The sequence below is a fragment of the Capronia epimyces genome, assembly GCF_000585565.1.
Source record: "Capronia epimyces CBS 606.96 chromosome Unknown aczIQ-supercont1.11, whole genome shotgun sequence".
Classification (NCBI taxonomy): domain Eukaryota; kingdom Fungi; phylum Ascomycota; class Eurotiomycetes; order Chaetothyriales; family Herpotrichiellaceae; genus Capronia; species Capronia epimyces.
This window is the reverse complement of record NW_006912914.1, coordinates 638,185-660,822: the sequence shown is the minus strand read 5'-3', so window position 1 is coordinate 660,822 and position 22,638 is coordinate 638,185. Positions and strand designations below refer to the sequence as shown.

At 54.5% G+C, this 22,638-nt stretch overlaps 8 protein-coding genes across 8 annotated transcripts; 3 read left to right on the top strand and 5 right to left on the bottom strand.

Moving 5' to 3' along the window:
• Positions 1-175: 175 nt before the first annotated feature.
• Positions 176-1,240, bottom strand: A1O3_10284 (uncharacterized protein; the record flags this gene model as incomplete). The annotated part of the gene is made up of 1 exon (XM_007740374.1): positions 176-1,240. The coding sequence occupies one exon, from the start codon at positions 1,238-1,240 to the stop codon at positions 176-178; it is 1,065 nt and encodes a 354-aa protein (XP_007738564.1).
• Positions 1,241-1,704: 464 nt separating this feature from the next.
• On the bottom strand, positions 1,705-4,361 carry A1O3_10283 (uncharacterized protein; the record flags this gene model as incomplete). Its single annotated transcript, XM_007740373.1, has 2 exons — positions 1,705-2,645; positions 2,717-4,361. 2 exons carry the CDS (start codon positions 4,359-4,361, stop codon positions 1,705-1,707), a joined length of 2,586 nt encoding a protein of 861 aa, XP_007738563.1.
• A 1,710-nt stretch (positions 4,362-6,071) lies between these two features.
• A1O3_10282 (uncharacterized protein) lies at positions 6,072-6,986 on the bottom strand (the record flags this gene model as incomplete). Its single annotated transcript, XM_007740372.1, has 1 exon — positions 6,072-6,986. One exon carries the CDS (start codon positions 6,984-6,986, stop codon positions 6,072-6,074), a length of 915 nt encoding a protein of 304 aa, XP_007738562.1.
• A 1,011-nt stretch (positions 6,987-7,997) lies between these two features.
• Positions 7,998-9,707, top strand: A1O3_10281 (uncharacterized protein; the record flags this gene model as incomplete). Its single annotated transcript, XM_007740371.1, has 3 exons — positions 7,998-8,984; positions 9,085-9,313; positions 9,370-9,707. 3 exons carry the CDS (start codon positions 7,998-8,000, stop codon positions 9,705-9,707), a joined length of 1,554 nt encoding a protein of 517 aa, XP_007738561.1.
• Positions 9,708-9,789: 82 nt separating this feature from the next.
• Positions 9,790-11,109, bottom strand: A1O3_10280 (uncharacterized protein; the record flags this gene model as incomplete). The annotated part of the gene is made up of 1 exon (XM_007740370.1): positions 9,790-11,109. One exon carries the CDS (start codon positions 11,107-11,109, stop codon positions 9,790-9,792), a length of 1,320 nt encoding a protein of 439 aa, XP_007738560.1.
• A 798-nt stretch (positions 11,110-11,907) lies between these two features.
• A1O3_10279 (uncharacterized protein) lies at positions 11,908-13,284 on the top strand (the record flags this gene model as incomplete). Its single annotated transcript, XM_007740369.1, has 2 exons — positions 11,908-12,375; positions 12,433-13,284. The coding sequence occupies 2 exons, from the start codon at positions 11,908-11,910 to the stop codon at positions 13,282-13,284; spliced, it is 1,320 nt and encodes a 439-aa protein (XP_007738559.1).
• Positions 13,285-13,958: 674 nt separating this feature from the next.
• A1O3_10278 (guanine nucleotide-binding protein subunit alpha) lies at positions 13,959-15,244 on the bottom strand (the record flags this gene model as incomplete). Its single annotated transcript, XM_007740368.1, has 5 exons — positions 13,959-14,002; positions 14,055-14,198; positions 14,259-14,671; positions 14,725-15,067; positions 15,127-15,244. 5 exons carry the CDS (start codon positions 15,242-15,244, stop codon positions 13,959-13,961), a joined length of 1,062 nt encoding a protein of 353 aa, XP_007738558.1.
• A 4,242-nt stretch (positions 15,245-19,486) lies between these two features.
• A1O3_10277 (uncharacterized protein) lies at positions 19,487-22,538 on the top strand (the record flags this gene model as incomplete). Its single annotated transcript, XM_007740367.1, has 7 exons — positions 19,487-19,634; positions 19,689-19,743; positions 19,809-19,915; positions 19,966-21,236; positions 21,284-21,378; positions 21,433-22,199; positions 22,252-22,538. 7 exons carry the CDS (start codon positions 19,487-19,489, stop codon positions 22,536-22,538), a joined length of 2,730 nt encoding a protein of 909 aa, XP_007738557.1.
• Positions 22,539-22,638: the final 100 nt, after the last annotated feature.

The window sequence follows — 22,638 nt, the reverse complement described above, 5'->3', positions numbered from 1 at the left end:
TTTCGCCATTGCCATTGCCGTCACGCTGTTGTCGCCCTCGACTGTTTGCCTATTTGGCTGCAGCTGGCGTTATAGACCAGGGAATGGGAATAAGAATTGGAATCCGCATATGCGTACGACGGAAATTGCCGAGTGGCTTCCACTGAGCGTAAGCACACGCGTACAGAGCCCCTCGTCAGAACCTGAGTTTCGGACACACAAAGACCAGCAGGAATGCCACAACCCACATTCCAAAGATCATGGCGTATAGCTTCAGCCGACCGAGCCAGCCCTCTTCCTCGCTCATGCGTCGTAGAAAGGCCATGTTTTTGCTGGCTGCCTCCATCCCACTCACGCTCATGTCCAGGCCTTGAATTGCTCGCCCTAATATTCCCTTGTCCTGTTCCAAGGAAAAATGCATCGCCCTGCTTTGCTGCTTCAGCTGGGCCGCCATTCGAACTAAAGAGGTTGTGATGTCTTCATGCACTCGAGACGAATCCAGTAATGTACGCTCCGTAGACTGGAGGTTCGAAAAGCCACTCGTCTGCGCAACTGATCTGGGGGGTTTCCCTGGTCCGGTCTTCCCTCTATGCCTGAGATCTGAAGATGGAAACAGCTCTTCTCGCGTAGCCTCGGTCTCGGTTACGCCGTTAGTAGGAGTGTCTTCTCCCACCTGAGTCACCGGTCGACCCTCCTTCAAAGTATTGTCTTGTTCAGTCTGCGAGTGAGTGATATCAGCGTCGGCCGAGGGAAACTGCTGCCGTAACACATCGTATATGGTTTCGCCACTCTCATCGCTCGCGGGCTGCCTGTGTTCCTTCGAGTCCGTCGCCTCCGCCTCACGTCCGATCTCCTCGATTCGATTTCTCAGTCTCTTAATAATAGCCCTCTTTCCCGCCAGATCCTTGACGGCTTCGTACTTTGCTCTTTGCACCCGAATACTCTGTGCCCGTCGTTCCAGCTGTAAAAGTAACGTTCGTGCTCCTTCGATATTATGTAGCCATTTATTGCGCTGGTAGGGAAGTGGTGACCACAGTTCGGCCTGGACCTGGCTCTGCAGGGCATTCAGACTGCCATCATCGGAAGCAGAAGGAGTGAGGAGGATGAGGTGCTGGAATCGTATGAGGGTCCGATGCAGAGTAAGGTAGTCCACTTCATGTTGAAAGGGCCGCGTCTGCTGGTGGTCGCCCTGGTGGTGTTCTCGGTTCGCGCCCGCCCCGAATGGCAGTCCTACAGGACGCAAGGCCGTGCTGAGTGACATGGCAATGAAGACTCCCACCAATTGTCCTGGCACCGCATCTGCTCATGCGAAGGATACGTGGTTCGAAGGGAAGGAAGGGGACTGCAGTCGTTAATTACAACTCCAGGCGAATCTCACGTGGCGCTCGTCCAAATGGTTGCCGCTTTAAAGACAAGACTGCTCACAGTTGCTTCGCGACTTCGCCTGTGGCTCAGGCTCTGATGAAACATATTAATAGATCTTGTACGAATACTCTCGCCTCTTCGGTCTCTCAACCCAGCTCCCATCACTGATTACTGGGTAACATTTATTGGTGGGCTCCAATCTACGGAGTTTGGGACAATTCATCTCACACTTTATATCAAGTAGTAATCACTCCTCCTAGTGAAAGATATGTCCAATTCGTGTCCGAAGACAAGTCCATTATAATGTGAGATATAGAAAGAACGAATGGAAGAATCAAACTCCTCGCCAATCCAGGTAGGTCACGACGGATCCCGCGACCAGAACTTGAAAGGCCCGTACAACCATCCGACCTTTGACTTCGAGGCCGGCAATTTGAACCTATTGCCTAAACGCCCTCCTAGCTTCTGGTAAGTGTAGTCTGTCCATAGGACACCCCAACTCATGCCCGTGAGCACATCGACATCAGTGCCGGCAAGGACACCACCCGACGAAGACGTCGTGCCATTATTCGCCCCCGCCAAGTTGACAACGTCCGTGGAATTAGCAAAGTCGCTGCCGTCCGATATCGTGTCCGTGCTCCCGCTCTCCTGGGCCGACGACGTTGATGTCGCAGCCAGGCTCAAGCTGGCACCCGAACTCGAACTCGAACCCGAACTCGCCGACCCTGAGCCAATACTAAACGTGCCGTTCGAGATCAGATTCACCGCGGGCCCCAGCATCAGGCCGCGCGTGTAGTTCAAGAGCGGAGTTACCACGTCGATCTGGATGGCCGGCGACAGGGCAAACCCCATCTCGATATTGGGGAACGACGCCGTGGCCCTCAGGTAGTCAAAGTGGAAGCCCGAAGTCGAGGGCGGGCCGATGCCGAGTTTCGTCGCGTTTAGCTGAATGGTGTCGTTGGGCCCACCACCGAGTAATTCGAGGTTGAAGTTGATCGGGTCCCACGTGTACGAGAAGTCGATGGTGAGGGAGCCGTTGGACCCGGAGGAAAACACGGAGGTGAGGAACAAGACGAAGAACGCGTCGACCTCAAGCTCGGTGTTGGTCGCGCAGCCGCCGATGGGCACTGCGGCGATGCGGAAGTATGACGCCTCACGGGTCTCGAAGAAGCGGTCCCGACAGGTGACTTGGATGGAGGCCCTGTTCTTCAAGGCGTAATTGTGGAAGGAGAGTGTGGGCGGGAACACTGTGGCGGATGTGTTCCCGAACTTGAATTCGATGTTCCAGTCGAGGATTTCAACTGGCGATCATGTTAGTCTTGGATTGTCCAGACATGAAATGTTTACACGACGACGCATATGTGGTACGTACCATCACAGTTGTCGTAGAAGCTTGTCTCAGAGTCTTGCCGGGCTGCTAGGGCTTGTGTTGGTTGCGATGTTGCTACGGCCGCCGTGCTTGTGGGCAATGCGGTGTCACCAGTCGCACTTGTCGTCGCGACCGCAGTGGTGCTTGTGAGGGCCAAAGCTGTTGTGGTTACGGCAGCACCCACAGTTGTACTTGTGGTTGAGCTGGAGAGGATCGTGAAGCGTTTGAGCACCTGCTGGGCGCTAGATATGGCGTCTCGCGCCTCTTTCCCGGCTCTCACAACGCCAGGTAAGTCCAGGAGCTTGAGCGGGAAGGGAATCTCTCCGGTCGTGCTCAGCTTCTCGACGTCAATCTTGAAGAGCTGTTTCCACCACGTTCCGGAATCCTTGTCGAGCGGCTCTTTGTTAGGTGACCAAGAACAAAACGGAGGACTGGGGGCGGATAAGGAAGTGGTCGTAGTGGTCGTGGTGGTCGTGGCGGTCGTAGCAGTCGTAGGAACAGAGGATGGGCCTCCCGGATTGTTGTTATTGGTATTTCCATCTGGAAGGGCAGTCCGCCAGAGCTCGACCCAGTAACTGCCACGGTAGTAGAATTGATACAGTCTGTACGAGAATCCTGTCCACTCCGGGTGTTGGGGAAGGGCGGAAAGATCTAGGTCGATGTTCACAACCTGGTCAGTGAACTGATTCTTTAATGACCCTGTCTGTAGATCGTTGATGTGACTGATTCGGAAGCTCTGGTTGACCAACGTGACAGCGTTCTTGATAACATCGGGGGTCAGCTTCGACAGTGTCGGCAAAATCTTGACGACTTTGACAAGGTCTGCTACTCCAGCTCGCTTGGAAAGCGAATGCACGCCTGACAGATCGCGCCGCTTGACATCCGGGTTGAAGAAGTCGATTTCGTCCTCGGTTGAATTGGCAATGGGACCGGGCGAGAAATAGTCGTACTCCTCAGGAGCCGTGTTGAGGGCGCCAATGATGGCGCGGAAGTCATCTGCATAGGCTTCGAAAGTCATGGATCTGTTGAGCCAGTTGACTTCAACCAGGTCATGCAGCACCACGACCACGTATTGTACATCGGGATCGCGGATAGTGTCGTAGTACTGTGTCTCTTCATCGTTGTCACTAAAGACAACATCCGGGTCACTGTAGCCATAGAGTGTCCAGTCTGAGATGTCACCGCAATACGATGTCCAGTTATTTGGGATGATCATGATGCCAGATTCGAAGGTCTCGCCCCATTCTTGTAGGGATCCATTGATGGCAACACTCTCGTCGAAATACATGGTGAAGTAATTGTCAGGACAGTCGAACTCGATTCCAGAGTCTGGCAATAGCGTGTACAGTTCATCCTGCAGAAAGAGGAGAACGTCATCGGCATAGTCTTCTGCGTTGTAGTCGCTTGGTTCGATATATTGGTAGGAAGAAGAGCCAGAGCCTGACTGTGCGGTGGTTGTGCTTGTAGCAGTGGATGTAGTGCTCATCCAACTGTTTGAGGGGGTCAGCGTGGTTCTAGGTGATGCTGACAGCGTCACATCTATCCAGGAATCTCTGTCTTTCAGCAGTCTTGAGCGAGGGATAGGAATCACTTTGGCAGAGATGCAAGGAAGAAGCGGGAGAGCCGCGAGCCAGGCAACAGCTCGCATGTCGCCAGCGTATAGTGGGCGGTCAACAGTGTTGGCAAAGAGTAAGGTAGGCAGTCAGAAGTTTCCAACACCTGCATCTGAATGACTGACGAAGGTCCTCTTGCAGTAGTATAGCAGTGAGATATACTCACATCATCCGAATGTGCGGTGCTTGTAGCTCCCATCAGGCAAGAGATCTTTTCCACTGCCGTAAACACGCATGTTGCCGCAGCACTCATAACACCATTCAAACTATTACCCTTGGCTATCTCGGTGGAATTTGACAGCATTATGAGTAGCCAGTCTCGAAGAGAGGAGGTCATCGGGACACGTCGTTGATGCCAGGGAACAGCCAGCCACAAACCGACCTAACATTGGGTTGGTTAAATGAAATATATTGCACGACAGACTGACTTTGTGCTTCTGTCAGATATAGCTTAGTGTTTGTAGGGACGGAGTTGACCTAGTGCTCTAGTATATCGAACGACAGGAACCGTCTCCAGGGTCACGAACCTTGCTACCCAGTAGTAGTAATCTATCTCCCCTCAAGAAGATGCTGGTATGGATGGCAGTTCGGTATATACCGGGGTGACGGGTATCTGACAGGTAACTATCGGTCGCTTAGAGCAGCGCATGGGACATAGGCCACGAGCCATCAGCCTCTGGGTCTCTGTCAAGTTTCTCAGCCTCATGAAACGCGTTAAGCGAAGGGTTTGCGCCTTAGTCGTCTGCTCACTGAATGCAAGAGTACTTAACTGGACCATTGGCTCAAGTCATGATGATGTCGCGGGCGGCTCTTCGAACTTGAAGTTCTTGACAAACCTCCTGCGGGATCACACTGTATTCCTACGTTTCCTGCAACGCAGCCGATCTTCTCTCCCACTCCCACTCCCACTCACATTCCACCACTACCACCACCACCGACAGCGCACCATGAGAGTCCCTAGTTGTCAATGTGTCCTGTCAAAGGCGTTGTGTGCCGCCGTCTTGATTACATATCTCCCCCTTTCATACTCAATTTTAACTGGAAACCCCGTTGCTTACCTTGGTTTAGGGGATATAGGAGCGATACCGGTGATTGATTCTTACGATTTCATAGTCAACGACGCAGGGAGTTGGAGTATGCACCCCTTCTGATCCGTCCAAGTCGCGCCGAGCCACTGACGTGATGAATGACAGATATGGACGTGGGCGGCGAGTACAAGTGGTCCCAACCATACTACGTCCACAGCCAGGCTCAGAGGCGCAGCCTCCAACCACAGGAAGAAGTTGCAGTGTCGCCTGAGTATTCCATCACGTACTCGACCTCGGGGACATGCTCGAGCGATATCACAGTCAAGGACGCTGACACTGGAGAGGTTCTCTATAAAGAACGGAACGGGGACGTGGGAATATGGGGTCTACAGACAGGCAAATGGATTGTTTTTGGCCTGCGCACTTACAAGACGCTGGGCATTGGGATTAACTGCGGGCAAGTCGACTGGTCCATCACCACAAATGTGCTACATTACGATTTTGGCGCCGTGCTTTCGAAGGAGTCGGCAAAGCGGCGGGCTACTCACCGCCCGCCCCTTATTGCGATCAGATCAGGCATTTATTAGAATGAGATTGGACACCTTATCCCTTTGTATGGTCTGTTCAATAGCACGCGTGTATCCTTGTAAGCTGCTGTTTATTTTGACACCCACCCTAAGCACTTGATCGGACCGTATCGCACCCTGAACGCCAAAATCAACCACTCGGGGGTGGTGATGTGGCTGCGACTGCTTTGCCTCCTCCGGTGGAACCAAGAGCGCGCTCGACAGGTCCTTTGCCATGATGTGCAATCAGCAACAGTCTCTGAAAAACGTCAGGCCCAGGGTTGAACGGGGCTTTCGCAAAGGAAGAGGCAAACTCATGGAATGAGATCAAATCGGGAAATGCACTCTTCGATGTAACTGGGTTTCCGCCGTCCGCCAACAGGGCTTCCCATTCTTCTTCGGAGTCGGCATTCCATAGGCCAGGACGGTTGTCGAAAGGAAGCGCTTGGATAAAGAGCTCATGATAACAGTACCCTCGTACCCATCCGTGATAGATGCCTTGTACAAGGCAAGTCATCAACACTGCTCGGCGGAGGCTTTCGGCGAGCACCCAAGTCTTCCACCGTGGCAAGCCGGTCGCCAGTATTCCCGGGGCCTCCTGCATCATTCTAGCTGCAACCCTCCTCATATTTTCAAGAAGTTTCTCTTTCAGTTGAGATGGACGTCTGTCACCCAAAAAGAGAAACCAGATCATACAGCAGATGAAAAGTTGGAAGTTTTGCACTGTCTCTCGCAGCGGCATGGCCGAACCATTGAGTTTGTACAGCAGCTCACATATTCGGTCATACAGAGGGATGCTGTGTCGATTCCCTGTACTGTAGAGAAGCCCGACGCTTCCCGGCGACTCCCAATCTGTCTGAGAGAGCATAGCCCGCGGTTGGAACGACAGATGGTGATGGATAAACGGTGACGGCTGACTGCGGGAGACAGCATGAGCAATCTTTAGGAGCTCGCCCACCATATAGTCGACGGTGGACGTATCTGCGGAAATGGGCACCTTGGAGACCATCAGATGTCGACTGTTGGGATTTCCGATGAAGCCGATAGCTACCCTGTTCGGATCCATGTGTTGTGAAGAGACAAAATGGAGGAAGCTGTCCCGAAGGTCAACGTCTCTCGGAGTACTCGCGATTGTCCTTTCGACTTTGATCCCGCTCTCGTGAGAAGACCTGGAATCGGCCAGCAAGGGTTCCAGATCGTAAACGCAATCAAGCTGCCGGACCTGGCACCGGTGGCATTTGGGTAGCTGCACAATGCATCGGCGTTTTGCACGAGTGCAGCTCTGGCAGGCCTTGCGAAGTGATCTTGTCATTGCCGGAAGGGCCTTGGGCCCTGGTCCCTGTTGATCAGTCAGGAGCAGGCTGGGACGACGGACGAATTTGAGGAGAGAAGAAAAGGACTAGATCCCATTGTCGGGACGCAGGGGTTGTTTCTGATTATGTAGGACTCGGTACGTGTACGGAGTACTCTGTAGCTGTAGGTGGAGGGAGCGGAGGTATCGCAGTGAGACGGCGATACAGCAGATATTCCAGTACATCGCCGAACCAATGGTGTGAGAGTGCGAAGAGAGAAGAGATGCTAGCTGACTGCTCCAACCCCAGATAGGTTTAGTTCCCACCCTGCGGCGTCCCTGCGGCGTACTAGTACAGTACCTGCGGCCTGGGGCCAGGCTACTTACCTAGGTAGGCCTCCTAAGCCTCGTCCTGCGCCGTCACTTGAACAGTGTTGGGCTACTCTCCCACTCTCTATACTACTCTGTATCGCCTCGGGCTCCTGTACAACATCGCATTCGGTTTCCATCCGCCAGATCTGGAAGCAGTTTAGTTCCCCCTGCGATCGAGAACCGACTTTTGCCTATGAGACCCCTTTAAGCAGCACGGGCGGCCATGTCTCGATATCTCCGTCAAAGCCGTCAACACGCACGGCGGAGGCGATGGAAGTGCGGTGCTCCAGAGCCAACATGTAGTGAAGATGTCTCTTTTTATTCAGGATCCAAGTTCTCTCTCTCTCCCTCTCCCTGTCTCATCAAATCCACAACGAGCGAAACGAACGACCTGATCATTGACCCCGAGCAACAATGTCTCAAATGCTCCAACATTCGTCTTTGAGCGCCCTAATCCGAGTATGTGTCCAGCGAAGATACTCACCTTCACCCTGGCACGATCCTGAAAAAATCCCCAACCTGCCTTCAGAAAGACAGGCTGTTAAAGGAGAGGAAGGGCCTGTCACAGTTGTCGGATGGGATGGCCCCAACGACATCGAGAACCCACAAAACTTCTCTCCTATCAAGAAGGTTTTCATAACAGCCTTCATCTGTGTCTTCACCTGGTCAATCTACGTCGGCTCGGCCATATACACCCCCAGTCAGCCTGGCATCGAGGAAGCATTTGCCGTCAACCACCTCGACTCTACGCTCGGGCTGGCTCTGTACGTGCTAGCATATGGGCTGGGGGGTCTCGTCTTCTCGCCGCTCTCAGAAGTCCCGTTGATAGGACGCAACCCTCCGTACGCCATATCGGGCTTGCTGTTTGTGATCCTTTGCATCCCAACGTCACTGGTCGACAATTATGCTGGTCTCATGGTCCTCCGCTTTCTGTTGGGCTTCATGGGCTCGCCTTGTCTGGCCACCGCAGGCGCAACGCTGGGCGATATTTGGGCACCAGAGCACTTCCCCTACGCCATCGGACTCTGGGCTGCGACGACCTCTTGCGGCCCCGCCCTGGGACCGCTCTTGTCGTCCTTCGCCGTCGACGCTCTAGGCTGGAGGTTTTCCAGCTGGGAGCTCCTCATCATCTCCGGTTCGGTGTACGCGGTCTTCATGGTCTTTCTCCCTGAGACGGCCGCCCCGACCATCCTCTACTACCGCGCCAAGCGACTGAGAGAGCTTACGGGTGACTTGGGCTTCAAGTCACAGCAAGAAACTGACCAGGCACACCTCACCGTTGGTGGGCGGTTGCGAAACTCACTTATCAAGCCGTGGGAGGTCAATATCAAGGATTGGGCACTGTTGTTCATGACTCTCTACATGGGCTTGATTTATGCCATCTTATACTCCTTCTTTGAGGTACGCAGACCCCCCTATCAGCCGGCTATGTAGACCTCTGGCCAGTCGTTCCCCCACCGCAGTGAACCCCCACGACTAACACAAGGGTGGTGCTCAACAGTCCCTTCCACTCGTGTATCCGGTCATGTATGGCTTCTCGCCGACATCGACGTCACTCATTTGGCTTGTAACAGCCCCTGCTGTCACAATCGGCTTCTTCTTCCACTGCGTCTGGCTTTCAAAACGCGTCCAATCCAAGATTCAACGTGGCACATTCGGCGAATTGGAAGGATTCCTCGAGATGGGCGTTGTTGGCGGTATTCTGATGCCCTTGTCGCTTTTCATGTTTGGTGAGGCGAAGCCTTTTCACCTCCATTTGCCAAACTTCTACTAACAGCATTCATAGCATGGACGGCTCGCCCTTCCATCCACTGGATGGTTCCCACGACGTCGATTTTCTTGTACATGTTATCCCAGTACTTCATCACCAATTCCGTCTTCCTGTATATACCCAACATCTACCCACGGTACGCAGCCAGCATCTTCGCCGCCAACAGCGTTTCCCGATCGGCGCTGGCGTTTGCCGCTGTGCTGGTGGGCCGGCCACTGTTCGAGGGCCTCGGAGTCAATGGAGGAGTCAGTCTTCTGGCAGGCTTGACCGTCATATGTGCAGGACTGATCACTGGCTTGTACTGGAGCTGGGGGAAGAAGCTGAGGGCGAGAAGTAGATTCGCTACGTCTTAGGGTTCGAGTATTGCTAGAAAACCGATCGGGCCGAGTGGCGTTTCGGCTCCACGGCCAACCCAGCGGCTCCTTGTGACCATTTTCAACCACATTCGACCTCTCCGCCACCCATCCCGGCGCAAGTCCCGTACTGCCTCAAAATCTCATCTGTGCCCTCACCGACTACGTCTCCGGTCTCGCACACCTTGGACGGCCACGACATGGCCCAGTCCCATTCTGTTGGCAAAGCGCCCGCGATTCCTCGGACCTCTCGCTGTGCCACTCCGCGGAAGAACCAGTAGTGTCTTGCCAAAGGCGTGGTCATGGCAAAGTAGTGCGCGAGGATTACCAGGGCGCAGGGATGCATAGATGCGACTAGAGATAGGTACGCCGCCGGGGCCAGGGTTGGAAATGCCGTCACGCGGCGCGAGAGCTGGTAGGGCGGCTCGTCGCGCAGGAAGGCCGCATGGATGGAGCCAACTAGGGCGACGGTCTGTGAGAGAGTCGACTGTATCTCCGGTGGTGTTGAGGTTCCGGGAAAGACGGGACCGGGCCCGTTTCTCGGAGCACTTGTCAGGCATTTCTGGAATTCAAGAATAGGTGCAAACGGGCCGACATTGACAGGGTCAAAGAGAACGTCCATGTCGGAGCGCCCAGGCGTATACTTGACCCGGTCGGCTGAGAGCAGGTCTGATAGGATGTGACCGTGGAACGACATGGAGTGCGCAGCGGTGACGGTGGAGCGAATGCCACGAGACAAGTTGAGATACTGTGTAGGCGGACGATAGGCGACCGAGCTTTCTTGCAGATGCATAGCGGCGATCGAGATCAGAATGGAGGTCAAGGCCAGAGACTCTGCGTTGGCCGCGGAAATAGCCATCAGAGCCTGCTGTTGAAACTGGAGGGCCGATTGAAGGTAGAAGTGATGCGTTTCGCGCATGTTGACGTGGGAAAGCGCCGCGGGGACAGGGTGCGTTTTTACGAGGTCGCCTCCTCGGGCCTGCCCCGGTTCGACGTCTAGAGAATGCTCATTGCTGTATGTGACGCGGCCTTCGATCACCTCCAAGGCGATGTGTAGCGACGATACGGCGAAGATGGCGGCCAGCAGGCACTCGTGCTGAAACGCCAGCCTCACTGCCTCGACGGAGTAGATTGGCCTCTGGGACGCTTGCCCGCTTTCTGTCGGAAACAGCGGCGCCACTACCGTGGTATAGTGGTGAAGCAGATACAGCTCAAGCAGTCGTCGATCTTGAGGTTCTAAGCGTGGGCCAGACTGGTCCGATTCGGCGGCGGGGGGGAGGGCCAAGGCTGGGTCAGGGTCATCTGAAGCCTGAGCCTCGGTCCTCAGGGCATTGTCCTCTACCTCTGCTTCTGCTGGTAGAGCTTGCGTGGTCGTGCTAGGTCGATGCGCAGGCATCGGCATCGGCGTCGGCGTGAGCCTGGCATGATGACTCCATGGGTAACTGTATGAGCACGGCTCACCGCGACGCTGGCATGCCGTGCAGTGTGGCGTGGCTTCGTCACACTTGACCTAAGTAGGGACCAAGTTGTAAGATACCTAGTCAGCAACGTGAAATGAAACACTGAGGTTTGGGGGGTTGCTCACCTTGCGGTTCTTGCAGTTGACACAGCCTCGCCTCGATTTGCGGTGTCTGGGGCGCGGCGCCATGACGACACAGGGCTGAAGGCTGAGGGCTGAAGGTTTTGGACAAAGAAAGAAGGGAATCCGAGAGCTCGGATTCAGCAGCTCGCTATTGGACCAGCACTGTCTTGGCGCGGGGGAGGTAAGCCCGTCACTGACGATCCTGGACAGCGGGACATCACTACCACCCCTACCTCTACTACTCATTAGATGCACCTAACATGCTCCCTGTCTGCACTTACCTCCTACTCCCTGCACTCGAATCAGACGGGACGACACACTCTACACATGCAAGCAGAGCAGCGTTGGACGATCTTCAAGCCGCAATGCCGATCAGGCGCCCAAACTGCGGCCATCGTGGCCATGCAGAGCCACTGGCATGGTGATCAAAGAGATGGGCAGGGGTGGTATGTGATCTGCTGCGTATATATACCTTAATACAATGGCCATGGCCAAAGGAGTTTCCAGTGCTCGCTATTCCAGACTTTGTCTTCGATCTGTCTATTTATTTGTCTGTCTGCTTGCGTCTCCTATCTCCAGAGCCATTCAAATTTTATCCTCGATCCTCAATCCTCAGTCATGCCTCTTGCTAAAGGCGTCGTCAACATACTCGGTGTTGCAACTGAAGCATATGCTCACCACAAGCAGAAGAAAGAAGCGACAAGCCGAAGCCTGCAACCATCAGAAGATTGCTCAAGGTCTTCGACATCATCATCAACATTATCGTCGTCGTCGTCGTCACCTGTCGGCTTTGTCGAGGATGACGACGATGAATGGCTTCGGGATGAAGCGCAAGAACAACTCAAAGATGGTACCGAGACCGACACCCAGATTAAGATGGTGGTTCTACCTCCCAACGTCGAAGCTCAACAATTCGCCAGCCCTTCACAGTCACCAGGACTGCCGTGTCCCGTCATCTTGCCGCAAAGACGGCCAGAGAGCAAATCCAAAGGCTTCGTTCGAGCGTACGCACCTGATCTCGCTGGGTGCGGGATCGACCAGGCGACCTGGCTCCAGTTCCTGGCCGACTTCGAACAGTCCGTCAAGGTATCTTTCTTACCAGCCACGATTTCTTCTCCGCGTTCTACTGCTAATGCATCCCAGGGCGAAGGCTACTTTCACGCCGTCAACCTATCCATCGCGGCCGGGGTGCTGACCTACACGGTCGCGGCAGCCACGGTCAATCCGGCAGTACATCTGGCCGCATTCGCCGTGCACACCAGCATCGAGGCGGGACGCCGGCTGCGCAATACTCGGGAGATCAACAAATACCTCGAGAGCATGAACGAAGAGCTATTCAAACCGCGCGGCCTCTACGCTCTTCTCATGACGTACAAGCCAACCTCGTCCGAGTCCGTGGTTGGCGTCGACATGAAGCAAAGTGTCGCCTCGTCCATCATGTCGCGCAACTCGGGCCAGCGCACCAAGTTCCGCACCGCCAGCGGCAAGACCTACGGCGACGCCGAGCTGCCAGAGTGCGCGCCGCTGGTCTTCCCGGCCCTCGACGCCGCGAACCCGGAGCAGAAGCAGAATGCGTTCAAGCGCGCCGGCGCCTTCATGAGCGACTACCGAGACCGACGCGCGCGCGCTCAGTTCGAGCACAACAACCCCGATTCACGCCTCAACATCCTCCCGCAGGAGAAATTCTCCAGCATTTTCGCCGACCCCAACCACCCCATCAACAAGGGCGGCTCGCTCAACGTCATCACCGGAGGCTACCTGTACAAGGGGGCCAAGGCCCTGCGAGACGGCGGCGCCGGCAACGCCCTCCCCTTCAAGTTGGGTCGACAGGCCGGCAAGGAAGGCACGGGAGTCGGAGGGACCAGCGGCCAATTCGTCAAGAGGATCATTGGCGAGAATGTCTTGTACCTCATGGTGGTCAATATGCCCACGGAAGAAGAAATGAGACAAGCTGCCCGGTTGGAGGAAAGAGCCAGGGCCATGTCGGCAGAGTGAGCGAGGCTTGAGGGGTCGGTTGAGCATAGAGCATCGAGCCCATAGCACCCTCATTGTACATAATTACGGAGTACACATGTTCATTCTTGCTCTGCACATCTCAATCACAATGCTTAGGCCCCCCCCAACCTCATGTTTGTGAAGAAACAGAAAACAATGGACGGATTCACAGTCGTGTTGCATATGTCTTCTCTGGAAACTGATGTACACACAACGGCTAGTGCTAGTTTCTTTTTTCTGTTTTGGAAATCTAACTCGACAACGCCCCCTGCATAGCCCAACCATGAAAAACCTGTGAACGCTCCATTTCATTTCAGGCCTGCGAGAATGAAGAGAATAAACATCCATCTTCCTTGCAATTGACGAAACACAGGCCACAGTACAGGAATAGGTGCAAAGAGCCAATGTCGAGTTCGCGGGACCCCTGCCTGCGAATTCAAGTGCAATAACCCACTTGCCAAAGAGGACCTGCCTGGCCGAGTTGGGGGGAGGGGGAGGTCAGGAGTGGCATATACACAGTGTGTCGAAGTCGAAAGGCGCAACATGTCCAAGTGGACAGTCGCATCTGGAAAAAATCACTCCAGCCATCCCGAAAGGTCGGTTGGCCATTCGTCCCGGTTCACAGACAAACGGCAACCGGATTTGAAAGAGTCGTGAACCATGCCCATTTGACATCATATGAGACCGCACATTCGAAGGTTCTCTTGAATGATGATATCTATATCCAAGTCAGATCTCCAATCGTTCGGGACAGGTGGCAGGTGACATACCGTTGACCGCCCCCATGACAAATCTTATCTGGGTGGTGTCAGTGGCACAGGTGAAGTGCGTGTAGATTTGTTTCGTCTCGGCTTGATTGAGCGACACGAATCTGTTGAGGATGTAGTCACACGCCGCAGCGTAGTCAGGGCCACCTAGAGGATATAGTGAGCGACGACCGCCTACGATGCGAACGGCTGGATTGAGAGACTAACCTTCATAATCCGGGAAGTAGTTTTGCATGGGGCTGACGGGGAGCTTCTCCTTGAACCTGTCAATCTTGTTCAAGAACAAGATGATACTAGTCTTGATGAACCATCTGGAATTGCAAATACTGTCGAACAGGGTGAGCGCCTCCTGCATTCGATTGACCGTCTCGTCCTCAAAGAGTAATTGATCGTATTCCGAGATGGCGACTAGGAAGAGAATTGTGGTGACATTTTCGAAACAGTGGATCCACTTCTTTCGTTCAGACCGTTGACCACCGACGTCAAACATACGGTAGGTGAGATCCTGAATGATGAATGTCGTCTCGGTGATACCGGTCGTTTTGACTCGAGACCGAAGGACGTCCTGGTCGTTGGGAAGGTAATCGTGGGCAGCGATGCGGTCGATGGAGTCGAAATAGCTGAAGATGGGTAAGAGAACGATCCCACGAGGCCGATCTTGGGTACAACTTACTATTTGGCAGAATCGTTTAGCTGGTATTCTCTTGACCGCTTGAAGCATTCTTGAACTCCTGCATCCAGCCACAGAGCCTTGATTGCAGCTCCAACCTCGGGAGGAAGGCTTTCTCCTTCGATTTGCGGAGGCTGCATAAAGATGGTTTGGACGTGATATTCAGCTCGAGGGTCATCAAGAGGCAGCTCGAGGGATTCCATGGCCTCTAGTATTACGCGCATAGACTGCACTGTGTTGGAGAAGATGATTTCCTTGAACGATTCGCGTTCGTCTCGCGAGTAGCCCCCCTCGTGAATGAGCTTCATCTGCTTGAGGATTGTAGATTTTCCGGATTCACCAGCGCCTGTCCTGAGTTTAGACGTGATCGTGACATGGTATACCAGGACCTGGACCTGAACGTACCGAGTAGAAGCATTTTGATCTCGTTGCGCTGGGCCATCTTGTCCCTCTTGAGCTGATTTTCAATCTCATCGTTCCTTGCCTTGCCGGCGGTGTCTTCTTTGCTCGCACCGCACCCCATGGCTGCCGGCCACAAGAGATAGAGGAGGAAGGAACCGCGTTTCGATTTCAGGCTCGGGGGTTCGAACCTACAACCAGAGCTGGCCGAGTCAGTACGAAGGAGCGGAAAAGCTGGTACTTTGGCCCACGGGGAGGCTGTGAAGTCGCAAGCCGATCTATACCGACGAGTTGAATTTTACAGACTCTGATGCTCACCTTCGGTCGAGGTCTGGTGCCGCAGGATGGCAGCAAAACGTGTGCAGCGGGAAGTGTGAACCCGCCGAATCACCCAAAAGACGTGAGGTTGGTAGTGAGAGAAAACCCAAGGGTGATCAGCACGGCAGAGGGCGAAAGTGGAAGCACTGGCGTCGATCCGTGAGCTGGACGGCGCGAGCGACGGGGCGGGTGCCAGTGTCAGGGAACGAAGTGTCGAGGGTGGCCGGTGCGTCGCCTTCTTCTCTCGTGACACGCTGCAACTGCGTATAAGAGGTGTCAAACAGGACACAGTGCCGACGGTGATCGGAGGGAGTGAAATGGGGATGAAACGATGGATGAAGGACAATAATAATGGATGGCGAAAGCCCATCCCAAGCGAGGCAGGAGAGTCGAAGCATCATCAATGGAGAAGGGTGTGTGTGTGAGTCTAGTACTAGCAGCAGTAGTGCACCCAAGAAGGACAGGTGCAGTTTTGCAAGGAGCAGCCCAGAAATGACGGGGGTGGGTGTAACACACGTAGAAGGCGCCGCAGGGAGTCCCAAGTCAGCCTCCTAAGCCCAGCTAAGGGACCCGGGTCAGGTCCAAGGTGGCAGGTCCGGGCTTCAGAGTTACGGGTAAGCGTTAGCCTGCCTTTAGTGCCCCCCGGCTAGCCTGGAGAGCGCCTAGTGCCAGAGCCTACGGAGCCCATCAACGGCACCGGGGCCCAGTGGCCACTGGGAGAGAACCCAGAACCTCCTCAACCCCCTGTCAGGCTTCAGGCGTCGACACACTGGGCACTTCTTTTCCGCCAGCTGCAAGCTCGCAAGTGACACGGACGACAAACGGGCCATGTCAGTCGTCGGCCATGTCAACAAGACGAGTACGGAGTACCGAACATAGTAACAGCAGCTATGTGCTATGTGCTATGTGCTATGTGCTATGTGCTATGTACGGATTCCTTGCCTTCTCCAGCGGCTGTGGTGACACTAACATTGGCCATCGACGGATGCATTCGTCTTCGTCCTCTGTCATCCACCAGATCCATCACGACGACCTCTTCCGTGCCTCCGTCAAGCATGAAGCGGCCCACTCCAGCAACGCCAGCCAGTCGACCAGAGTCACCGACACCCTTCCTGGCAGATGCGACCCTCGTTGAGGCAACTGAGGTTGGCTCTGGCCTCGAACACCCAGAGATTGCCCACTGGGTCGCACCTACGAGGCTATCCGGCTTCCAGCATTACTCTAGATTGGTTCTGGCGCAGGGGCAAATGCGGGCTCCGCCGTAACCCAAGGCCCCTACGCCCCATCGAACATCCTGTACGGAGTAAGACTCGGGCCCAAGTCTCGACAACAATCAAACAGATGCGCAGACAATTTTACACGAACGCAGCGTTTAGTAATAGACAGCCCTACTCCCTAAGCGCTGCCAACGAGTCGGTACGTTCGCCGTTAGCGAGAATGAGGCTATCCAGGTACTAGGTAGGTGCTAGGTGCTGGGTAGTAGGGAGCCGCTGCTGACCTCCAGCTTGGAACAGTTTTCTACACCGCTGACTCCTCCGCACATCAAACGATCTAGCGTATCCGGAAACCCCTTATAACTGCAGCCGACTCCCCCGCTTGCTCGTTGACGGGTGAAGAAACGTTAATACGGAGACATGGACATTGGACACTGATGCCGAGATGGGGACTATCATCAACGGCGTCCTCAAGCGAGTCGATGGCGAGACACTTTGAAATTGTATGGTATATCTAGAGTATCAGGTTACTAATGGATCTTCCCAGTCTCGCCAGCTTGGATCCTTCAGGCACAGAGGCTCGAGCAGCCGCTAGTCGTCGTCTTTTGCCTCTCGAATATACCATACACTAGACAGAACGGAGTAGACCTGGCCACTGTCGACCCAAAGAACGCTTCTGCTTGCTGTTGTTAGTCATGCCACGAGAGAGTTCCAACACCTTGTCGATATAGCTAGGTATTCTGTACGGATACACTCGGACAATCAATCCACGGCCTGAAACAATCACCTGCACCCCTGCGTGAGTACCAGCTCTGTGGAAAGGGCCTGGTGACAGCCGTCGGAACGTCGATCTGGACCTGGATGCGGGTGCATCAGGTGCTCCGTCCGCTTCGTATAAGCCCATCAAAAGGGCAACGGTCAACCGCAAGTACGGAGGTACTCCGTATGTCGAACTACAGTGCGATTCCGGTTCCCTGTGTCCTGTCTTGGTACGATGGCTCTGGTTCGGGGACCCCTGGAGACGCCCACTGTGCTGCACCTCTAACTTTCAATGATTTCTGGGGGCTTGGGAGCTTTCGATGCGCGGGTAGGGAGGCCTGCAGGCTGCAACCTAGCTGCATTCTCCCGGGGACCCGTAATAGCAACAGCCCGTTCTTGAGTGGGAGCTGGACGATTTGCCGTGTTCTGCCGTGAAGATCCAACGCCACCAATGGACTTCCCGTGGCACCTGTCAAATCACATCCAGCTAAGCTGCACTCGCCTGCCGCGTCTCGATCTGCGCCGCCTTGGACTGTTCTGATTTGATCACTCGACCCCGGGATTGAGGTCAAACTCCGTCTTGATGGCATCCCAGCTGCAAGCTCAAGCGCCCACTGTCTTGGAATGGCGTTTCTCCCGCCCATCTGGGCAATGATCGCCCCGGAATGACTGCAACCAGCGACGAAAGCGGACAGACGATCTTCCCACAGCGAAACAAGCGGTGCGTCTGCTCATCAGGCCGGATAAGTGACGGCACTAGACAAGGGCCATCTCCGTAGGGGACACACAGTATCCGTACCTGGCACCTCAACAGTATTACGAACTGGGGAGAGGCCTCCGAGGCCTCTGCCTGCCCATTGCCGATGGCCTCATCAGATTCCCATTGGCACTTCGAGACCGTGGATATCAGATACAGGTCCACAGACATTGGATCAGACACTGGCTGTGCCTAGGCGGCAACATGCATCACAGATATCACTAATTATTCAGGTATATATATCGACGTTTCTAATAATCTGTGTATTCCTTTCTCATCAGCGGCCCGGAAGTGTGACATGTCACCCGCTGCCTCAGCACGATTCCAGCCTCGCTTCGCTTCGGACCAAGCTGGTCTGAACAAAGATGTTAACAAATATTGCTGACATTTGCCTCTTCGGCGTACTCAAAAAGCAGAGAAGGCTTAGGATAGAGGCCTCCTAAGCCCCAAAAAAACAAAGAGCCCCAGAAAACCCCGGTCGCCTTCTGCACCGAAACGGAAATGCTTCCAACCCCACGCCAGCCTTGCGCAGATGGCCTGGCCATGTGGGGTAATACACATTTGCCGCATTCGGCGTCGTCACGGCCCTGAGTGCAGGACGATGGCGATTAAAAGACGACAGAGGGCTGCAGCAAGTGCAAATCAGCTGGATGATCTAGTCCTGTACGGTCGAGCCTCGACCGCCTTTGAAGACCTCGGATAGCATGTCCGAAAACGAGGTGCGGTCAAGACGTTGAACCATCTGTTCGACCAACGCTGGCCCTAGAAGATAGCACCTTCCACTCATCCTTCGCTCTCGGTGCTCTGGAATGCGGACCAGAATACAGAAAGCCTTTCCATCAATCTCTGGCGGTTTGGACGCTGCTCATTTAGAACGGAGGACTAGGGAGACGAACTGGTCGTTGACCTTTCTACGGCTTTGTAACCTGAAGGAACGGAGGTTCGTTCAGCGAGCTGGAGATTAAATGTTGACCCCTGGTGCTAGCATTGACCGTGTCATCAGGGGAGAGCTCGGTCGCGGGATTTACATGGTGCGATTGATACCGTCGACCGACACACGGCCCTCGAACACATGAACATACTGTTCACATAGCTGGCATTATCTCCGCACGAGGCTGTGCACATTGCCGTCCCTCTCCACCGGCTTGTCGTCCCGCAATCTCTTCCTCCGCAGTTTGCCCCATGTTTTGGCCTGGCATCGGCTGCGTACTGCAGACCCTGCGCACATGTGGGGGATCTCCGGGTCCCTAGCACTCGAGGGGTTGAAGCTTGTCCTCCAGACTTTCTATCCTACATCACACTCTCTACTGCTCTCATCATGGCTATCATCGGCACCTCGACCATCGTCTTTCCCAAGTTGGACCTCGCCAAAGGGGAGTCAGGCAAGGGCAAGAGGACACATGTATGCAACGTCTGTTCGAGAGCCTTCAAGCGAAGTGAGCATTGTATCCGCCACCAACGAGGCCGTAAGTCCAGCTCGGGCCCCAAATGCCTCCCCGTCATTGACTGACAAGGCGTAGACACCCAAGAGAAGCCGTTTGCGTGCCGAGTTTGTCGACGACGATACAGTCGCAGGTACCCTCACTCTCCCCGAGTCGTTCTCCTACTATAGTCCTTGAATTGACAATCACCCTCTGCAGAGACCTGCTTGTTCGCCACGAAAGGACTCTACACTCGCCTGAGCAGCTTGCCAACGCGACCGAGGAGCCGCCTCCCAAAAAAGCCAGGTCTGCAACACAAACATCTGGTGCGCTCCCTCTGTCTTTTGTTCGTGTTAATTTCTAACAAAGAAAGTAGCGAACGAAGTGCCATCGGCCAATTCTTCGTCGGAAGAACTGAGCGATGAAGCATTGATCCTAGCCGAAACCCACCAAATCCAACCCCCCTCAGATCGAGATGGAGAACAGACTATCATCTCCAAGCAAGCGGCAACGCAGCCCACAGTGTCGTCGACTACTATCCAAGATGCAGAGCCTGAGGGAACAGGCTCATCTCACGAGGTGTTCCAGCAGTCCAGCACCGTTGACCTGGCGATGGGGTCACAGATAAGCCCACCGATTGTCCCCGACACGGCCGCTAGGATGGACCTTTCAGCGACAACGATGCTTGAGGCAACTGACTTTGGCGTGGTTATACCTGAGATCGACAGGATGCGCACGTTTCCCACCTCCATGCCATTACCAGAGCTCGACGGAGACCTCGATTTCCTTAATTTCTTCGACCCCTTTACAGGCTTGCATCCCAAACAAGTGGAGGCGTGTGCACTTCCACCATTGATAGGCAATATAGACGGATGGTCGCCACTGGAAAATTTCTCCACCTCAAGCCAAACTTCGATGCAGGACTATGACTTTCACCAAGCATCTGTACCGACTTCGACTTCATCAGATCCTCAACTTGTTGACTCGAGCCGACTCACCTCGCAACCAGGCAACTCACCAACCTCCGGGCTTGGCCAAGGGTGGAAGCCTGATTGTCAGAAGTCCAAAATTACCTCGACAAGCGTCCTCAGCGGAGTCGGCACATATCAATCTCCCGAGTTGGAGAAGCCAGTATCTGACAGGCAAGGGAGTCTCACTTTCACCGATGAAATGCGATCGACGATTTCAGAGGACCTCTCCCGTCGGCTGTCTCCCGAACAGTTGCACAGCTTCCGCCTGCCAAGTACAACTGCTTTACGCAAGTGCCTTCGAACATATGTCGACGCCTTCCATGTTCACATGCCAATCTTTCACCTTCACACTATGGATCTCGGAAGCACGCCCTCGCCCCTGGTTTTAGTCATCTGTGCCATCGGAGCTCTTTACCGCCTGGAGAGGAAAGTGGCTGCGTCCTTGTACCTGGCGGCTGGCCAGGCACTCTGTGCCACGGTTGACCGCCGTGGACAAGCCCCAAAGAAGCCTCGCTTTCTGGAGGATTGGAGCCAGCCTTCGGTGGAAAAGCCGGCATCGTATCAGCAATATGTATGGCCAAGTCAGACGCGGCTTCTGCTGGCCATGTTCGCTTGCTTCAGTGGAGACCCGGAGGTCATTGCAAAGTCGATTGTGCAACTTGGCGAGTTCCTGATCGTGAGTTCTCTAGGTCCCGCCTTGGTTCCCTGCTGATCACGTCGCAGGATTACCGCGAATTGGCCCTAGCCGCAAAGCCTCGAAAGGCTGGATTGGAGTCCCTGTCGTGGGAAGAGTGGATCGAGAGAGAGACCGTCAAGAGGTAGTCCGAGCGATACCGGTGGCGTCCTTAAAGTGTGCTGACACTTCCCTACAGATTGCTGTACGGCCATATCATGTTTGGCAACTTGGTGACAATGACCTATGGGATTCCGCCTGGGTACTCGATCGTCTCAGATGGGTATCTCGAAATGCCATGCGAGCAATGCCTGTGGGATGCCTCCACTGCAGAAAAGTGGCATGAACTTGCCGCGTGGACGGGAAAGAGCTCGTCGATGTCCTTGAGAGACGCCGTCTCGAGTCTGATGTGCGCAAATCCATCCAAAGGCGTACCTGATGAGTGCTGGGCATGGTCTCCATTCGCAGTGAGTGTTGTCATCAATGCGGTCTCCATCCAGATCTGGCACATTACCCAAGGCTCCTACTCCCTGGGCCATTTTTCCGGTCACGGATCCTCTGCAGAGGCACAGAAACCGCAGCTCTTGGTTCAGACTGAAGCTGCATTGTCCAGATGTCGGGCTCTTATCACCCAAGTCCGTTCCGACGCGGACTATGCTTGGTCCGAGGCCGATGGACCTCTGCTGTTCAATTGCCTGGCACTGCTGCGAGTCAGCTACTGCCGCACTTTTGCTGGTATTGGAGGGGCGGATTCGATGATTCTCCTGAAAGAGAGCCGGGCCGAACTAGTGGCCTCGATTGAAGATTTTGTTGCAATGCCGCAAGACCGCAGTGACCGAGTGACCAGAGCTGTCAGCCGGGCATTTGAGGGATTGTTGATACCCTACAAATCAGGGACTCTGCTGGTCAAGAAGACGGCAGCCTTGACCTGGGCGATAGGGCATGCTCTTGCCGGGTGGGATGCGGGTAAGCAATGAAGTCTCGTGTTCGTGGCTTTGGAACTGACGTCGAATAACAGCTCTGCTCGTCACCAAATGGCTATATGCGATCGAACTTGAGACCCGCGGAGGGAGCACCGGAACTGTGGGCGAACGGGAAGCGCAAACGATGCAGAGCATTCGAGAACTCCTGACCGATCTCGACGATGGTGCAGGGGATCAAGCTTCCGGGTGTTTGGCAGCCAAACTGGCTCGGTACTGGGCAGGCTTCTATGATGATACTTGGGTCTGGGGACTGACGCCGCGAATGGGCTGGGCGTTGAGGGAGCTGGCCACCTGCTACGAGAGCAGCTTGCCTGGGGTCTGATGCTAGATGTAGTGATTGACACACCAGCGAATCAAAGCCCCATCTGTTTGTATTTGTCTGTCCGCTCTTTATTGCGACGTAAAAGGGAGACGGGAGAGGA